Raw genomic sequence first — 19,607 nt, 5'->3', positions numbered from 1 at the left:
CATCACCTATGCGCCACCAACCTTGGGAACTAAGATGTTAAGCCCTTTGTGCCTGTGATAACACTGGCTCACTCACCCTTTTAACCGGAACACAACAAAACAGTGTACTGTTATTTGGCGGTAGAATATCTGATGAGTAGATTACTATATTACAAATGCCAAAACGTTCTGGTTTTGTGATAAAAATAGTAAAATCACTCATAAATATGAAATGTCGTTTGTATCACCGTTTAAATAAGCAATTAAATTGGTGTATCTTTTCTTAACTTTATTTTTGTCTGGAGATTTAGCTTTTTTGCCCATAATTTAGAGATGCTTAATAGTGAGTCGAAATTTTTATCAACATTGTCATTGCTGTATTTCTCTTATCAATTTCTTAAACTTGTTAGTTAATTTGTATAGTTTCCATTCTCATTAAAATCCATTGATCTCATGAATTTACCGCAATATTGTAGAATCTAAATAATAAGTTTAAGTCTAATTTAATTTAAAATATTATGAAAAATTCCCTAGATGTTCCCAAAATCTACACTTTGAATAATACTAATAATGATAGCTTATTATCTCTGATATCTATGATTCAAACCGACCATTTTATATTGTTAAAGTTAATTTTCAATTATTTTTTTTAAGATATATATCACACTTTATCAGGATAACAATGGAGATGTTGTTTGATAACTTTATATTCTAATATATTTTATAAAGGGTATCATTCAGAAAATATAAAATCATGCCTACTCCTCCATTACTCCTTGTACTTAAAAAAAGGAATAAAATGAGAAGGGTAATATACGATTATAAGAGTTAATTAAAATTTGATAAATATCGACTGCTCGTTTTTTATTTAAATGGAATTGTTCAATTACATTATAAACTTACATTACCTAATTACCTAATATATATAAAGAGAAAAGATGAATTCGTTTCATAAAAAGGCTTCTTTAAAATCGCTAATCGTGATAAAAATAAAATATCCACCGGAAAATACCTACTATTTTCAATATAGAAAAATTAAGCTGTATACGTACAGCTAAACTATGTAACGTATTTTTATAATCATAATTAACTGGAATTAATGTTTTCGGATTGGACGGTAAGCACAAAATTTACATAAGATTTATATTATAAAATTTATTTCTTACATACAATAATGTTTACTTATTACTTAAACTAAAAACTAAATTTAAACTAAAGTAGCTAAGTCATATCAGCTAATACAATTTTTCACAAAACTATATATAATCATATTCCTCTGTATAGAGCTTCATTTCCGATGAGTGTCAGTATTAATGAAGATTATTATAAATGTAAAGCATTAATAAATACAATAAATACTTAACATGAAAATTGAACTGACTGACTCAACTGATATCTCCAGCGATATTTTATACAAATTATTTATCTTTGAAATTTCATCACAATGTTTTCAATATACAAGTGTTACAGATCAGATAATGTAACATACTTTAATGAAATCAAATGTCTTTTAAACCAACTTGCCTTTTAAGGCCTTTATTCACTGTTCCTTTACAAGACACACTGCACTTTATCATTGTGTAGATTCAAATAACTTTTCACGAAAGTATTTTATTTTTTGCGCAAAGAATGCTTCAAGACCGTCTGCACATCGGTAAAATTCGGAGTCTTTTGGATTAAAGTAACGACAATTGTCAAAAATTTTAGTCATATCACCAATGAATTCACTCAACGTACTATAAGTTTGGTCATTCACCTTTCTTTCCACTGTTTGTAGATCTGTAAATAAAGACATACAAAAGTAAACAATGAGACAAAGACGTCAGTACTACAGTGCAATGCTGTCAATATTTTTAATTTAGATTGTGAATAAAATAAGAAAATCGTGCATTAAAATTACGTTAACTTTAAATGAACACCTCTTGAAGTATATCATGTATATAATAAGTAATAATAGAATAAATACAAACCCATAGGTTCTTTTATAACTTTGTAATAGGTTGGAGCTTCTCTGGGATCAACAGGCTCCATAAAAGGCCATGCATTTTTATGTAATTGTATTTGTTTAACTAGCCTTTTGAGATTTTCGAAATCTTTGGGGGTGAGCTCTTTCATATTTGCGAAATTTACAGAATTGTTTTTTTGACAATTCGGGCAAATATATTCATCAATGTTATCAGCCTCAGACTGCAGAATACCAACACATCTGCCATGGAACCAATCTTGACATCGGTCACAACAAATATAAAACCTGTAAAAGAAGGGTATAAGAGTGAAAAAAAAATTATGCGTAATTTGTTACGAAATTATTCAATATTTTTACGATTAATAGTAATTTTTATTTATTTTTATCCGTTACATGGTTTAACTAACCATCAGATACATATAAGTCTCCTCAACCATAATTGGAACTGTCTCCATTAAGTTGATATATTTTACAATATCTGTTATTGAAATAAAACTAGTTTTTTAACGGATTTAATCGCGTATATTAATTATTTTAACATTCCGACGTTTCGAGCACTTTGCAGTGCAAAGTGTATGTAATACGCGATTAAATCCGTTAAAAAACTAGTTTTATTTCAATGTGTAATAATCGCGAAAATCTAAGACAACAATATCTATTATGATGTTCGAAAATTTATATCTTATATCTTTTTTAAAAACAACGTATTTTTTATTAAATATATTTAATTCAGATTCAATCTCAGTTTATAACTATACTTAAGAGTTATATATAAACAAACGAAATTAGGAAATACATACTGCGAATTATCATAGGGTTGCCGACATAAACAATAAAGTTCTTGAGTTTCCTCGGCTCGTCGACACTCCGAACAAACATACTCCTCCATTGTTTTACTCATTTCTTCAGTAACGCCAACACAGTCTCCATGGAACCAATTGCTGCAATGCTCGCAACCAACGTAAAACCTGTAATATTTATATTAACGATTAACTCTACTGCACAGGCAGGACAACCTCGTAATGTGTCAGTATCACTATAACATTTATAAAAAAGTCCTGCTATAGAGGTATACGCGTTCAAACTATAAAAACGGATTTTCACTAATGGACGGAGTGATTCAGAGTGGGTTTATGTATAATTAATTACAGTTTTGTGTAAATTTACTTTAATATGATGAAGATTATTAAAGTTAAAATGTGCTGGTCAATAGAGATGTATGTTTATGATATTAAACTTTTGTGTAGACCCTAATTCTCACTCTGAAACTGGACTTGGTAGCTACTTTTAATGTGAACATACTAATTTAATAGTAATTAACCTGTTGACTACGAAGTTAATTATTTTTGGCAAATTTATTTTATTTCACTCTAGAGACTGTTTCGAGCAGTGGTTGAGTAAACGTACTTTGTGTTGTCATATGGTGTACGACATATGCAGAGAAGTTTTTCTTTCTTGTTAGCCTTCTTATTGTTGCGCGGAGTGGCATCCCGCGCGGCGCCCACCACGACGCGCCGCTTGCCGCGCACCTCCTCCTGCTTGCTGCGCTCGGCGCGCGTTCGCAGCGCCAGCTCCGCCGAGAGCTCCTTCTGTAATTCAATGCGACGAAGCTTTCGATAAGGGGAATAAGTACGATACCAATTCGCTTAACGAAAGCTTTCCCGTAAACTTATTCAAGTTTTCTGATTATTCGAACGAGACCGACCTGAATTTCTACGCCGAGCTCCTTCTCGAGCAGACCACGTTTTTTAATAATATCCTTCTTGAGCATCTCCTTGTGCTTGAACAAAAGAAGTAGTCGAGAATGAGTCGAGGCGGCGCGACGACGTTCGTCGGGAACGGCGGGTGTGGGGGCTTGAGCGGGCGCGGGCGTGGGGGCGCTGGCGGGCGGCTGCGCGGGCGGCGCCCGAGGCGGCGCGCGCGGCGGCGGTGCGGGCGACAGCGAGGGCGAAGGTGACGGCGACGGCGACAGCGCGGGCGCTGCCACGGCGGTGAACACGACCGGCGGAGAGGGCGGCCGGGCGCGTGATCGCTTGCGCGGACTGCTCTCCACCCACTCGTCGTCGTCGTCGTGCCGCGAGAGGCCGCGGCGGCGCGGCTGCGGAGAGGGCGAGCGCACGACGACGGCGCGCACCTCGCGCTCCACTTGCACCTCCGGCTTCATTTGTTTCTCCTGATACCGCTGCAGTTGAAGCAGTTTCTCTTCTATTTCGGGGTTTAAATTTTCTTGTTTTAGTGCGCTTTTAATTGCTGAAAAAGACGCACATGCGATTTTAAGAAAAAGGGTTTTTAACTCGTATATGTCGACGGAAATGAAATCACTTAGTCACCGAAAATATTTAATAAAACAATTTTATTAACATAATGGAGATACTTACTTTGCTGTATGTAATCTGGTGTGAGAACGAACTTGTTACTTTGAGCTCTGTCATGACCGGAGTTAATTATATCAGTTTTAGTATTATTTTCTGGTATATCTTCGGGTTTAGAAGGTATTGCCTCTTTATGACTTACGGCTTCTGCCACATGATCTTCGCCATTAAATAATGGTTGTCGCTTTATTTTATCTTCTGCTTTACTATCCTAAAAGGAAAATTAATATAATGTCACTTAAAACATGCCAAACAAAAAATAAATGAAAAAATCATTAAATAAAAAGAAACAAAAAAAAATCGTTGTTTGTGGGAATATATAAGAACAAATAGATACAATTAAATAGCAGCAATAATATTTTTTTTTATATTATTTTAAAAGTAGGATCTTTTAATATTATGTCATTTGTTTTTTACCTTAAATATATGTGTATTCTGAATGAAGTAATTGATTGCCCATACACCCCCACAAGCGTCATTAATAATAAAATATATAAACAAAGAGAAAAATAATTTAACGTAAACAAATAAAAGGACTCAGATAAATAAAAGTCAAAAACTATTTAAAATTTTTATTTAATCACCATATTGCACTACCCATTTATTATAAATGGTTTGAATATTAGATCTACATACATATAACAGGTGGTGTATGAGCAATTCCTCTAACCAGTTGCACAAATAATTTCTACATATACACTGCAAATATAGAATATAATATTGTATTCATTAATATATTCTAATCAATACTTGTCAATGGAATCCAAAACGTAAAAAAAAAGTCCATGAAAATATTGCTACATAATTGGAAGAAATATTACAACTAATGGATTAAATGTATATTATTATGCTTAATAGAAAAACTTAAATGAAACTAAATGCTAACTTGTATTTTATGATTTTTTTGGTCAAAGCCATAAAACTGATACTCAACCTGGTGAATGGTGGAAAAATATATGACAAAATTCTTTGTACACCTTTTATCAATCCAATTTATACAAAAAATTAAACTAATAATAATGTTCAATAGATATGAAGATACGTTTTCCTTGGAATATTATTAAATAAATGTAAACTGTATGGAAGATATAAGAGTATACTTTTTAGATATCCTTTGTAGAAATTAGATTGGAAATAAATAGATATAGATGAATCAGATTTCAACATAAACACTTTAATTTAATCTAAAAAAAAAGTAGAATTATTAAACGAAAAAAAAAAGGATCGAGTAATTCTGGATTAAATTCCTTTTTACGTACAAAGAGTTAATTATATAAACAACTTTTGGCATTTTTTGTACATAAGAGACGAAACGCAACAAACAAACCTTAATCGTTACAAATTTCTATATTTAGAATAAGCAACACAGATTAATACACTTAATAATTATTACCATTTTGATTTAATTTGTGAAAATAGTGTTAAATCACTCTTACTTGTACACTTTTGATTTAAACCAAAATATAAGTAAATTGGGTATCAATGTTTATAATTTAAATAGCAATTAAACCAATATAGGGCTATTGAAAAAAACTGAATGGGCCTGAACAAATATCACCAAATTTTAAAGATATTTTAATTTTTTACTTAAAAGTATTTTAAAAATAAAAGCTTTGGCTTTACTTTTTTTATTCAAATGGAATACTTTCGGAATACTTAGGTACCTTGTGAAACCATTCACCTATTATGTTGAAAACGAAAGCTAAATATTTTTACTAATCTAACTACTACATCACATGGAAAATAAAACAGTAGATATATTTTATTTATATTTATTTGGTGATATTAATTTTATTTGTAAATGCGATTGTTTTTGCAATAACCCTATATATATTATATGACTTACTATTATAATTATAGGTATGTTAAAATGTGTCATATATTGTCTATGATGTATTACGTCAAACAAAGTAAATACTAAAATTGCAATGATATAGTTCAGTACGTAGCCATTATAATAAGTATATTATTCTTAAGTTATAATTATGTTTTCTACATACAAATTTACATAGAAGTCTTTGGTGAATATATTAAAATACTAAAATTATTGCTGCATATTTAAATGTCCCTAATATTTAAAAATATCCAGTCTTACCAAAGTAGTTAATTAGTTATACTAAAATATCCCATTATTTAAGTAATTTACAAGTTATTTCATTAATTGTGTTAAAACTTAAATAATCCAGGCAAGCATAATGCGCAATTAAGTCAACAGTATATTTAATTACTACATGTATTAATAGTTTTTTTTATATTATTTCATAAAATGTACAGTTTTTGCAATTGAAAATCAGTCCTTTATTTTTTATTAATAAAGAGGCATATAATAAAAATGGAAGCAGTCATTTCTTGAGGTACAAATAACTGCTTAATTTGACACAAATTGACAGTTCCAATTTACATGCAATAACCTGCATAGCCATAACTTTCTGTAGAAATTATTTTAAAATTATGTTTTACATGTTTATATTTTTTGGTTAACTTTTTATCTTTTTTTAACAATTAAGCCAGCGCAAATTAATAAATGTATCTTTTAAAATATTAAAGATGATCTTGCCAAATCATACTGAACTTAAACACATTTGCTTGTCTAGATAGGTTTCTTTTGATATTGATTTTTACTTTTGATGTTGTGTTACTAAACTTTTAGACATTGTAAGGTGACGAAGATTGGTGGTGGACTTTTATTTTTAGTAGAAATTGCCCTCTTACGGTGTTTTGTTACTTTTAGTTAGTGTGAATTGTTTTTCATAACGACGTCAGTCACTTGATAAACACCTTGACCCATAAGATACATATATAGTCTAAAAAATATTTCATCCCATTCTATTTATAAAATGCATATTCTAATCCATGATAGGCAAACAAACATTTCCATACCGTAAGTGGCAACCCTCATTCCCAAAATCTTAACCACATTCTGAGCAAACTGTTTGCTATGGGCACGCAGTCGGCCTCCCTCCTAATAATAATAAATTACCTGGTGAGCGGGCGTCGGCGCAGAGACGGGTGCGGGGGAGGGCACGGACTGCAGCGCGGCGGCGGGCGCGGACAGCGACTGCAGCGGCTGCAGCGCGTGCAGCGCGGGCTGCGGCGTCACGGGCGCTAGCGGGGGCGGCGCGCTCGGCGTGGGCTGTACCGCTAAGTACATCTTCCTCGGCCCTAGCATGCCTTGCTTTCCTGTTGATTCTTGTGCTAAAATTAAATTTAGTCGTCGTTACCGAGACTATGCAATGAGACTTGCGATTGCCGAAATAATCGCAAATCATGTCCATGAAATTATTACCTTTTAAAAGTTGCTGCTTCACTTGATGCTGTACTAATGCCAACTGTTGTGGCGTTAGCGAATAGCCATGCAGGCCTTGCAGAACGATGCTTGGGCCGCTGCTAGTTTGCATCACCTTTAAAATTTAATAAAATGATTTTTTTTCTAGCAACAATATTATGTTTACAAGTATACTTAGACCAATCTGGACTATACATCTAAAATTATATTCACCTGCGCAGTAACGGTTTTTATGACGGTGCCAGGTGGTTGACCGGCCAGAAGACGCTTTTCCATTATCTGATCCTCAGTGAGAGTCGGTTGCGTGGCGGTTGCCGGAATGGGCGCTACGACCGGCCGCACCGACGCCACCGGGATTGGAGCTGGGGACGGACTCGGAGCAGGTGACGAATTTGCAACTGATGGGCTCTGGCCGATGTGCGCAACTATCTGCGCCTGGTTATTGCCCGTCGGCCGAATTAGCACCTGCTGTCCGTTCACGGTAGCGAGTTGGATCTTTCCCGCCGCTATTTGCTGCACGAGAGCCGGGTTGTTCACGACTATCTGCTGCGTGGTGGTGGCGCGCGGGCGTGGTGCCGCGGGGCGCGGGGCAGGGGTGCGTGCCGGCGTCTGCGGACGTTGCAGAATCTGGCCCTGCACTAAAACTGTCTGTACGGGCTGCATGCGCGGCGGACACGGGGTGCGCGCGCCCGCCTGCACCACAACCTGTTGCGGAGACTGCACCACCATCTGCTGTGGAGCTTGAACGACCACCTGCTGAGCAGGTTGTACAACGATGTGTCGGCTGGTAGGCAAACTTGACTGAGACGCTGTTTGACTTGCAATTCGAGGTGACTGAATTGATACCGTGCTTTCTGTGTTGTTTTTCATTTGGGCCCCAATTTTATCAGTATTATCATTAGAAATCGTGTCATTATCTGACTTAGCAGCGGGGGATGCAGCAACTAATTGTCCAGCTATACCTTGTTGCCCAGGCATAACCACATGTAATTTACCATCTGGCATTTGTATTAATTGTTGTCCTGCGAGTAGCCCTCGAACTGTAATTTTGCCATCTGGAGCTCTTATTATTTGAACTTTTTGTGGACCTTCTTTTTGAGGTGTACTATTTGATTTTGTGGCTTCAGAGGATAAAATTGATTTACTTGCACTTCCAATAGGTTGACTTATTACTCTTGTAGTGCCATCAGCACCTTTAGTCATAATAATTCTTCTGGTTCCAATTACAGTCTTTTGACCAGTTGGTGTATTAGCATTTGTAAGCAACGAAGTCAATGTACTTTTACCAGAGCTTTGATTAGGAGTATTCTTCGATTTTTCTGTAATAAAAAATATATGTTAAAAAATATATGTTAATAATTATTCTCTAAACTTTGAATGAATCCAAACTGACTGATACACTACATAGTACATCCATATATACACTACCAAATTAAATAACTTGTTGTCATAAGAATGTTTACATCTTTGTAAAGGTTAATTCTTTGTGCAATATTTTTTACAAACATTTTAAGGTTATCCGATTTAGTTAAATATAAGGAAATAGAAAGCATACCTTGTGACATCTCAAGTGCTCTTTTTTGTTGATGAGCGGCTCGTTGTTCACGTAATTGCTGCTCCATTTTATCTTTAAGGTCAGATGCATTTGGTAGAGCTGGGGCGATATTACGTTGTGGCAATTTGCCAGTTGAAGTGCGAGTCACGGGAGTCACTCTTTCGGCGCGCTCACCGTATTGCCGCACTTCCCATAATTCTAGTTTATCCTCGTCTACCCATTCTTCAGTTACCTAAAAGTGTATACATCTCACATCATCTACATTTAAGCTGGATATTAAAATTAGTTTTAGTATTAATAAATCGAAAATTTACCTGAGGTTCAGTATTTTGGGGAGATTCAGCTCGTTTTCTTTTACGTAAACCGCTTCGTATAGAAGTCACCTCTCGTACTGTTTTAGGCAATTCTAAAGGTATAACTACTTTTCTGCGAAGATATTGTGTTCGCTCTGAAAATTGACCAATATGTCGATGTTTCAATAATTCAAGTGAAACAATTTCTGTGTCGGTGGTAAGTTGATGTTTTCCGTCAGCAGTGGCTGGTTTGGCAGCCATGTCATCCCACCGTAAGCACGCCCACATTATACGTAACTGCAACGCTGCACTAGCTAGCCATTGCAAATTGACTGTTCGATAGAGCCAGCAAGTCTTAAAAAGAGGTCTTGCACAAGGATAAGGCCATACCAGCTGATTTGGCTTAGCACTATGGCTAAAACCACTTACTGTGTTGTGTCCAGCTTGTCTGCAAAGCTTTTTTAGTTCATGATGAGGCAAAACCATTATAGTCTTAGCTTTGCTTTTTGTGTGAAATGATGAGCATAATGGATATTTAACAGGAGTCCTCTTCTTTTTCTTTTCTACTGCAGCAGTTTGTACTCTCTTGAGATAAACCTTTCCATTGGGATTCTCAGTTGAGTATATCCTTACAATTGCACCATCATTTTTTTCTTCCTTTATTTTGTCTTCTCTTTTTACACTTCTAGGCATTCCAAAACGCCTGTTTACTAGAGCACGATATTTCGGTTTTTGTGACTCTTTCTCTGTTTTTAATGAGCATTCATAGGAGGAATCATGCCCTTTATCATTCATAGAAAGTTTATTAGAGTTGGCTGACATTTTCGCAGATTTTCCTCTTGTAATTTTTAGTTTAGGTATTGGAGGACGCTCTTTGTTGTCCTCACATTTAGATTCTTGATGATCATGGTCAGTTAATTCTTTCAAAGGACCAATTTCAACTTCATTGTCATCATTATTATTACTTGTAATATCAATGTCCATTTCATTTCCCACAGCAGGAACGGCAGATTCTTCGAGTGTGCTCTCAGACTTTATTAAACACATTGAATTGTTGTTATCATTACCAGCTTTATCTATCTTAAAATTTACATCACTATCTTCAGTGGATTTTCTCTTGACAAAACAATCCGAATTTTTGTTGTCACACTCTTGAGCACATGCTGCTGCAGATAATAAATCAGATAAAATATTCTCATTGTTTGAGTTAGGAGCTTTTCCTAATAAATATTGCTCTAATATTGATGCTTTATTATTTTCCTTTGAATTTGCAAATAAAAGCAAATTATAATTGTTTGAACCATCTTTCAGCAATGAAAGTAACTGATTTAACAGTAAGCCTTTTTCTATACATAAGGGTGAATAACAATCAATTTTTAAACCTGCCAATATTGCAGATGGTTCCAATTTATTACAACCTTCTGAATAACATTTGTAATGTTTTGTTAAATTATTTAGACTTTTAAATTTATCTTTGATAGCTTCTATATCTTTTGAAGCAACAGTTATACTTTTACTTTTAACTTCCCTATCAGGTGTAGCAGATTCTTCAGCATCTGGTTCTTCGTTTTCAATGTCAACATTTTTATCTTCTTCATTCTTTAAACCTACTTCTTCTTTTTTTATATTGCTTAAAAGATTTCCTAACTTTTTTTCTTCCATAAATTTCAAATATGTTCGTCGGGCTAAAAAATCGTCTAATTTAGATTTCCTTGCTATCTTAGGATAATATCTTCTTGTTGAGGAACTTAAAGCTTTTTCTACATCAATCTCTTCAAAGTCATCAATTTCTTTTTCTAATTTCATATTTTTCATAGATGCTGGCACTGTAAATTATAGACAAATTAAAAATTACATTCTTTGAGATATTATGTACATACCAGAAAACATTAAAATTAGTATCAATTTTAATAATTATGTTATTAAGAGAAAAATAAGGAAAACTTAGTTTCTTGCATATCTGTAAGATCACTTATTTTGTTAAATTTAGTATCATTGGAAAGGTGTTGACATGAATTTGTACCCTTTTCAAACATGGACCAGTTTTACTGAATTTTGTTAAAATGTAATAATTATAAAATCAAATTACCAAATTTGAGCTTATAAATAAATCATTGCAAATGCATTGAAGAAAAACATCACGAGGAAATCTGCATGGGTCTGATGAAATTCTCTCAGGGGCATCCATTAACATTTATTGAAGCAGAAATTACCCCAAAACCTCACCAAAAAGAGAAAGTCTTTGTCTAGTGGTGCAACATTTACAAGTTATTTACTATAAAATTCGCATGACTAAGGTTTCAATAACTAAAGCTCTCAATCTATGTTGGACACAACTATTTCATGAATATAATTACTTAATATTTAGGAATTAATTGTAAGTATTTTCCTACATTATCAGACCTAGTAGGTCTAAATCAGGAAAAAAAGTGGGGTGAGATAATATAATAATAATATAAATAACACATGCAAAAAAAATTCACAATGTAATTTGAAGGAGAATGATTTTCTTGATTAAAATAGATAGGTCCATTTATAGTAATATTTCATTTAAGTCAATCAAAAATGTTATAAATAAAATCAAGAGTATCTAGTCTATTTTTTATATATACATTATAATGATAAAAACTTATAACCACTTACATTTTGCTGTGACATCTTTTTCTTCAGTCTCATTTGAAGTCAAATATTCGTAAGTTTTAGGTTCTACTGCCAATACCTTTATTATACTTCCTTCTCTGACCCTGACAGCAATTTTCGCAGGGCCGTTATATAAGCTTAACTTAGGGTTAGCATTGTGCTTTTTGAATTTTCTTGTTGCAGAATTCCATAACCAACCCCACTGACCATGAATTCTGTATTCTTCTCCTTTTTGTTTCCAAACCTATAAGGTAACAAACAATTTGTTAATAGGCATACATAATAATTTTTATTACATATAATAAAAAAAATTAAAAAAAATGATTTTATTACCTGGTGTCTTAAACCTAATGAAAACTTAACGAAATTGTAAGCAGTCCTATAACGCTCTTCTTCTTCGTCCCTCTCCTTTTTTTCTCTTTTATCTAGTTTCTTGCGTTCTTCTCGTTCAGCTGCTGTAGTTCTTAGAAGTTTGACATGACCTAATTGCTCATGCCAAGCTGGTACCCAAACAGCATTTTTAATGCATGCCTGTTGATTAAAACATATTTTTAATAATGTTTTGTTATTTAACAAAGTTTTACTTTAAATTATTTGTACAGACCTGCAATACACACAATGCCCTGGCAAAGTCCCTAGGTGCCTGACAGAGTTGAACGGCCTGTACCCATGGCTTCCGTAATAATGTCCAATTAGGATGCATAAATTGTAGTACTATATTAGATTCCAGTTGTAGTAGCGTTTGTCTTAATGTGGCGACAAACAACGGTTTTGTTGCTATATAAAACAATTACATTAGTTCATTTAATCTTTTTTTTAAATAAAAACATGATAGTAATTAACAATTAAAACATATATTTACCATTTAACAAGCCAACCCATTTAAATTCTTGTCCTGAAGATAAAGAGAACTTATGTGAAGTATAACGCTTTTTATCTCTTTCTTCATTTCTTTGGGGCTTATTTAAAGCTAATGGATTAGTTGTATATTGATTAACATAACTTTTGAAGGCATTTTCATTGCCTAATTTAAAAAGATATGTACCATTTGAGATTTGATTTGATTTTAATCTTGTAACTCGTTCCGTAACTGAAAGATCAAATTAATTTTAAAGTCAATAAATTTTTACATCGAATTTTGAGGTTACAATTTAGAGAAAATTTACTCATACAAACTACAGCAATAATAAATTTATATTAAAACATATCAATTGAGATATTGGTTGCCTTTTTCATTTTGTTCTAAATTCATTTATTAAAAAATAAATAATAATAAATGTAATGGATTAAAGAATAAACTTACTCTCATCATTCTTCTTTTGTATTAGAGACTTTAACTTAGGTGTGCAATTATTTTTAGATTTTTTAGAGTCTTCTTCTTCTGTATCATCATGGTCATCTTTTACAGTTTCATCACTAGTGACAGTGACCTCATTTACAACATCTGTATCAGTTACTAAAGACATTTCTTCATCCTTTTCACCTACTTGAAATTCATTGCTCTGTTCTTCTTTCATTCTTTTTTGCTTAATTATATTAGCATTCTCTACTTCTAGATACGACTTACGATTTCCCTTAGCTTGATTAGTTAACTTTTCTGTTACATCCATTTGTCTTAATATTTCTTGTTTCATTTCTAATAGCTCACGAACTAAAGGAGCTTCCATTTCAGATGCATCTAAAACTTCCAAAAGTTCTTGAAGTTGCTGGGCTGTGGTGTAATACCAGACATCACCATTATCAGCCTCCCTGTATAACAATTCATTTTTATAATTTTTATTTTACTCTATTTATGAATTGTTTTTTTTAAATATTTTATAAAGCTCTTATTATACACACTAAAAGAAAAATAAGCATTTTTGTGACAGTCAGCTAGCAGCATTCATATAAAAATATTTTTTTATATATAACTGAATAGCTACTTACACGAAAATTCTTCTTGCAATAAACCAGTACTTCCTGCCATGTCTATCAAAACCTAAATGTTCATGGCGACATAATAGACCCTGTTTCTCTGCATCTGGCAAGCAGTCAGTTACACCAACAGTTTTGTGTTGTTTACAAAGAGCGCATTGCCAGTCTTCAGAAGGCACATCTACTAATGGTGGATCAACACATTCAAGATGGAAAACAGCTGGACATGTCTCACAACATAAAAGATCTCCCAACCGATGACAAACTCGACAGTGGTCATCATAATGTATAGGAACTGAAATATAAATATATCTATTTATTGAAAACACTTAAAACTTTGATAAATATAAGATTCCTAAGGTTATAATTTTTTAATAAACTTTTTTAAGTTTCAAATAGGCTTGAAGTTAGAAAATAAGAGCAATATTAACTTATATTTATAGAAGAACTATTAAAACACAATATTACTAAAAGATATACTACACCAAAAGATATGTATATTCCTCCTGCATTTTATCTTTTGATGTCTTTGAATGCATGAGTTTTGACAATCAATATAGCAAGTGAGTTTAATTTCTTTATTATCATAAAAAATACTAAGTCAAAATTATTAGTCTTTACTAGTACTAATATTTAGTTAAAATCAATATATTCAAGGTGAAGAATAAATTACACATTACTATTAATGAATGGCATAAAACCTGCACAAAATATGCATATGCATTACTTTTGTTCCCAAATAATTAGTATTTGGGAACAAAAGTAATCAATTACTGCTACAAAACAATTCCTTAACTAATTGATATGATCAACGGCTATAGTAATATTAAAAAGTGTCTTGTACTAACCTTCACTAATAAGATCATCTCTTACTGGATTTGTAATTAAAAATTGGTTACACAAAAATTGAAGCACTGCCAAACGATCTTCTACAGTAGTAAATGGATATTCACATGAGTTTAATATTCTAGCTACATTTTTATCAAATGATTTATCACTTTCTACATAAACTCTTAAAACTTCAGGCCATGTCATAGTATCCAACAGAAATAAAGTAATGTTAACACTGTCTTTATGATCTAATGGCCCAAAATGAGTCTGCTGCGCATCTTCTTCTCTCAGTAGAGCTTTAAGCAACATTATATGTACCTCTATAAGCAAATTACTCTGATCTTCACAACTTATAGCTGCACACAGATCCTCTAGTCTAAACGGAGATAATCTAACCAAATGCCTGAAATGTCGTAGTACCTCATAAATACCTACTATTTGTAAAACTAATTGATGAGATATTATCAAATCATCAGAAGATGGTGGAAGATCTAATGGAGGTATTTGACGTTCTTGTTGTAACCAGAGAGGATCTGGACTTGGGGGTCGAAGAAGATTACTATTCGTTTTTCGGGAGTTAACTCCTGTAGAGCTATAACTACTGATAGAAAAGTCACTATCACTTGCTGCACCGTCAACTATGGAACCCTCAGAGCTATCACTAGCGCGATCTTCTTCAGGATCTGATCTATCACTATAATCGTCTCCGAAGTCTGAACCATAGTGATATTCCGACTCGTGATAATCAGCAGCTTGAGGATTATATCCTCTTCGTGAATACGCATTTGATAATCCTCCTCTTTTACTTTTATGCGATTTACCGCCTCTCTGTTTCCTTGTACTTCGTCTACTAACGTCACTACCTTGTGGCGAGGATGCTCTTGATGCAGATGGAGTACTAGCGAGAGAACCAGATCCTATATTTTGTGCTTGTAAATATTTTGGTTTCTTCAATAAATGATATTGGAATTTTCTATTCTTTTCAAAACTTCCCGATTTCGGGGGCCTCCCGCGTTTTTTAGCCCCCCTTCCCGTCATCATTATAAACAACTGTCAATTTTGTACAATTCCGCACGTGTATTGCAAACACATAATTGTTTACCATAACAAAACGATGTACATAATTGTATTTAGGTTCACCCTAAATCTAAGGCATTCATGATCCCAGCCTTTTGAGACGCTTCACAGAAACAATGGTACGACGGATAAACGCGATATTTTTCACAGTTTTGTCAGTAAAATATTTAGTTCATAACTTAACACTTCACAAATTTGGATTATTATCTAAGAAACAAGGCACCAAAACGTAATGACGCGAAATGTGAATAGGTGCATGCAATTCTGAAACGCTTAATGCTTGCTTCTCATTGGTCGATTGTCAGTCCGCCATGTCGTTTTTCTAACTTGAGGGTTATTGAATTTTACACCAATGGAATATCATTAAAAAATCAAACATAATACACATACAATTTATTCAAATAATCAAAGATATATATTCAATATATCCTAAATTGCAACATCCGTTGTAATTCTATCATTAATACTACATAACAGATGCGCACAACACTTTATAAATTCACGTCGCTATCAGGCAGGATAGGTAGACAGCAGCCATTTTTATTTCACCCCAGTATTTAGAGTCAATTTGCTCCTCGTAAACAGAATTGCTCAAACCTCATTATTATTATTTGCTTATACAGCAAAAATATAATAAACAAAATAAATGTTCATCAATAAGGAATCTTATAAATTATTTTATTTTTCAAAGTTCTTGTTATCGTAAAAATTTTTTTAATTGGACAGGCAACATTTTTTGATCTATTATCAAAAAAAAATGTCATTTTCATTTAACAAGGCTGCCAGATCATATAATTGGATACAAAAAGTATACAAAAATACAGCTATGTTATTACATTAAATAAAAATTCAAATGAAAACAAAAGATTTTTATAATTTCCTAGATTGATCGCTTGAAATTTATAATTATCAACAAAAATAATTATTATTATCACATTAATAGGTAAATCAAACTGCCGAAAAATATATAGACTACTAGATACTGTGTTGTTTTTGGATATTTGAATATATTTCGAACCACGCCAGAAGAAGAGGAAAAACACATAAAAACGAGCTAACTTTACAGTCGTCGCTTTTGATAAATCACATCTGACATTTTACACCACATATTGATAACTAGCAACATCAAAAGTTGAGCGGTTCCATCTGACAGCCAACTCCAGCACAGCGTGCGGCTAATCGTCGCTTTCTCAACTTCCTGTTACACACTTCCGTTCCTTTTGACAAAATCACTCCCACAGCTAGCAGAAAAGAGAGAGGAAATATGTAACACAGAAAAAAAAGGTTAATTGTAATATATATTATCATTAGCTTATTCCAATTGGAGAAAAAAATAAAGATAAAGAAGCCTTAGATTTATATTGCATGGAATTGGAAGGTTGTTATTTTGAGGTGCTTTGCACAGGTCTCGTCTGAGCAATTGATAGATCCGTTCTTTCGTCCGTCCCTCTATTAGATCCGTTTAGGTCCAATATTTTTTTATCGTTGATGAACTATGTTATTTTTGTTAAGACACGATCCCAAGCACAATGATCCGATATTTTATCCGCACCCAACTATGATTTTATCTGAATTTCACTTTCTACTCTAATGATTTCTCTATTGTAAAATATAAATAAAATTAAATGTAAACTCTATGTTTAATTATATATCAAAATCAAATCGTAATTTTAATATACCTACCACCGGTTCCGAATGTTCATTCTACAGAGAAGAGCCGGAAGCTTCTACTCTTTTAATTTACTTGTAACAATTATATGCAATTATATTGTATCCTGTATGAAAATCAACGAATATGAACTTGTATAATTCTGTACAGTATAATAAGCCTTATGCCCTAAAAAGATTAACGTGACTTTTTTACCATTGAAATTTAGTTATAAGCAAATGTTAAGTGTTCTGCGGAGTTTTATTAAATAAACCTTAGGAAGGATGTACTACTTTGTGAAGTCAACAGCTTAGGGTTACATGTTCATCTTACTTCTCGATTATACAAAGTTTGTCACTGTGCTTTGTATAAATCTATGCTAATTTCTAAAAATACTGTTGTATCTTTTACACTGCGCTCTCTACTGTCTAATATTAGCTGAATAAATAATTGTTTTAAATTAGATAACGTCAACACATTTAGTTTTTTGGCATTCAAAACCATTTCTGTATCAGTGATACATGTATATATGCATTTCTTACAACGTCATAATTCGTGGTTTTTTTTTAAGTCAACTTTAAAGAGTAATTATGTATTATCAGCAAATAGCACAATATTACAAATATTATTATCATAGAATGAGAAAAAAATAGGAAAGGACCCAAAAATGATCCCTGTGGATCCCATTTTATTCACGCCGACTTAGCATACCTTATCTATTTATAAAAACATGTTGGGTTCTTTAAATTTGTTATGAAGTGTTTAAGTTATATTGTCGACGTAAAAGTAAAAAAAAATATGTTTAATATCCATTTTTTCACAAATAGGCTCTGGGGCCATTCATTTATTACGTAAGACGATTTAGGGGGGAGGGGCGTCGAACATGCCTTATGTTTTCTTACAAGGGGGTGGGAAGGAGTTTCGATAGTTCTTACGTAAGACCAAAAAAATTTAAATTATTTGAAAAAACGCGGGAAACCGAACCTTTCGAACCTTTGAAATTACAAATATATTGTTACTTTGAAAAATAAACAGTAAAATAAAGCAAATGTGTACTCATTTTCTTCTTTAGATTCTTACGTAATAAATATTTAAGCAGGGAGGGAGGGGGTCGGCCATTTCTTGTTTTTTCTTATATTAAGGGGAGAGGGGGTCAAAAACTAGCGAAAATAGTCTTACGTAATAAATGAATTTATTACGTAAGGCCCCAATTTGACTGGTTTTTAAAATTCATTTTATATTACTTAGTAGAGGTTATGGAACCTAGTAAAAGTTGCTTTTTTTTAATTCTTGTACACGTTTGCTGATAAATATTAAATTAAAAATTCCATATTTAAATAGCGCGCGAAAACGCTACTTTGACAATATGGTTCTGCAATGGGGTCGGTGACGTAATTTACCTGTAGTGTAATCTGTGGCACACAAAATCTACATACAAACGAGGTTAACCAGCAAGTGACGTCATCATAAGCCCGACCAATCAGGAGGGTTTGGTGTCACGTGACAAACGTTTAAAAATGTATTTTTATTTATGGATTTTTGAATAAATTAATTATTATTTTCAGCTTACGTTAATAAATAACCATTTGTAAACTCATAATATACTGATTACAATAATTGCCAGTTTATTTCTCACATTGTCAAATAGCCTATTATACGTAAGTGGTAGCTTTACTTTGAATATTTTGTTAAATGTCGATTTAAAAGTGCTTGTAAAAGCCTACTTGAATAGAGTATATTTTGATTGATTGATTGATTTTGAATAATTATACCAAGTATTGTATCTACAATCACTGCAGACTTCATAGGATTCACATTTCACAGATTGGAAAGAAAATCGAAATGACGAGACGTTTTTCTGAATTACACATTTATTCAATCATAAATCAATTAATTTTCTACTTAATAATAAGTTGTAATTTAATAGATTAAGCTTAAATTATTTTAAAAATCGAAATCTGTTTGTCTGTTTCAACACCTTTCATAAAGATTGAATAGTTTGCAATGTGTTTAGGTTGACAATAGTACGACAAAATAAATGTCAAA

The 19,607-nt window shown here is 32.9% G+C and overlaps 1 protein-coding gene across 1 annotated transcript; it reads right to left on the bottom strand.

Moving 5' to 3' along the window:
* Positions 1–1,130: 1,130 nt before the first annotated feature.
* Positions 1,131–16,585, bottom strand: LOC125064979 (nucleosome-remodeling factor subunit NURF301). The gene is made up of 18 exons (XM_047672343.1): positions 14,854–16,585; positions 14,018–14,300; positions 13,395–13,840; positions 12,954–13,181; positions 12,696–12,868; positions 12,425–12,622; positions 12,095–12,335; positions 9,473–11,277; positions 9,159–9,390; positions 7,817–8,922; positions 7,604–7,718; positions 7,298–7,512; positions 4,324–4,528; positions 3,651–4,195; positions 3,353–3,534; positions 2,746–2,913; positions 1,950–2,230; positions 1,131–1,758 (listed from the first exon to the last, which is right to left on the bottom strand). The coding sequence occupies exons 1-18, from the start codon at positions 15,875–15,877 to the stop codon at positions 1,553–1,555; spliced, it is 7,653 nt and encodes a 2,550-aa protein (XP_047528299.1). The 5' UTR covers positions 15,878–16,585; the 3' UTR covers positions 1,131–1,552.
* Positions 16,586–19,607: the final 3,022 nt, after the last annotated feature.

This window comes from Vanessa atalanta, chromosome 6, assembly GCF_905147765.1.
Source record: "Vanessa atalanta chromosome 6, ilVanAtal1.2, whole genome shotgun sequence".
Classification (NCBI taxonomy): Eukaryota; Metazoa; Arthropoda; class Insecta; order Lepidoptera; family Nymphalidae; genus Vanessa; species Vanessa atalanta.
This window is presented reverse-complemented; position numbering and strand designations above follow the sequence as displayed.

Coding starts and splice junctions, on each gene's coding strand:
- LOC125064979 (XM_047672343.1), bottom strand. CDS start 15,877: ATGATGACGGGAAGGGGGGCTAAAAAACGCGGGAGGCCCCCGAAATCG. Junction 8,923..9,158: donor AGCACTTGAGATGTCACAAG/GTATGCTTTCTA, acceptor TTTTTATTACAG/AAAAATCGAAGAATACTCCT. Junction 7,513..7,603: donor GAAGCAGCAACTTTTAAAAG/GTAATAATTTCA, acceptor ATTTAATTTTAG/CACAAGAATCAACAGGAAAG.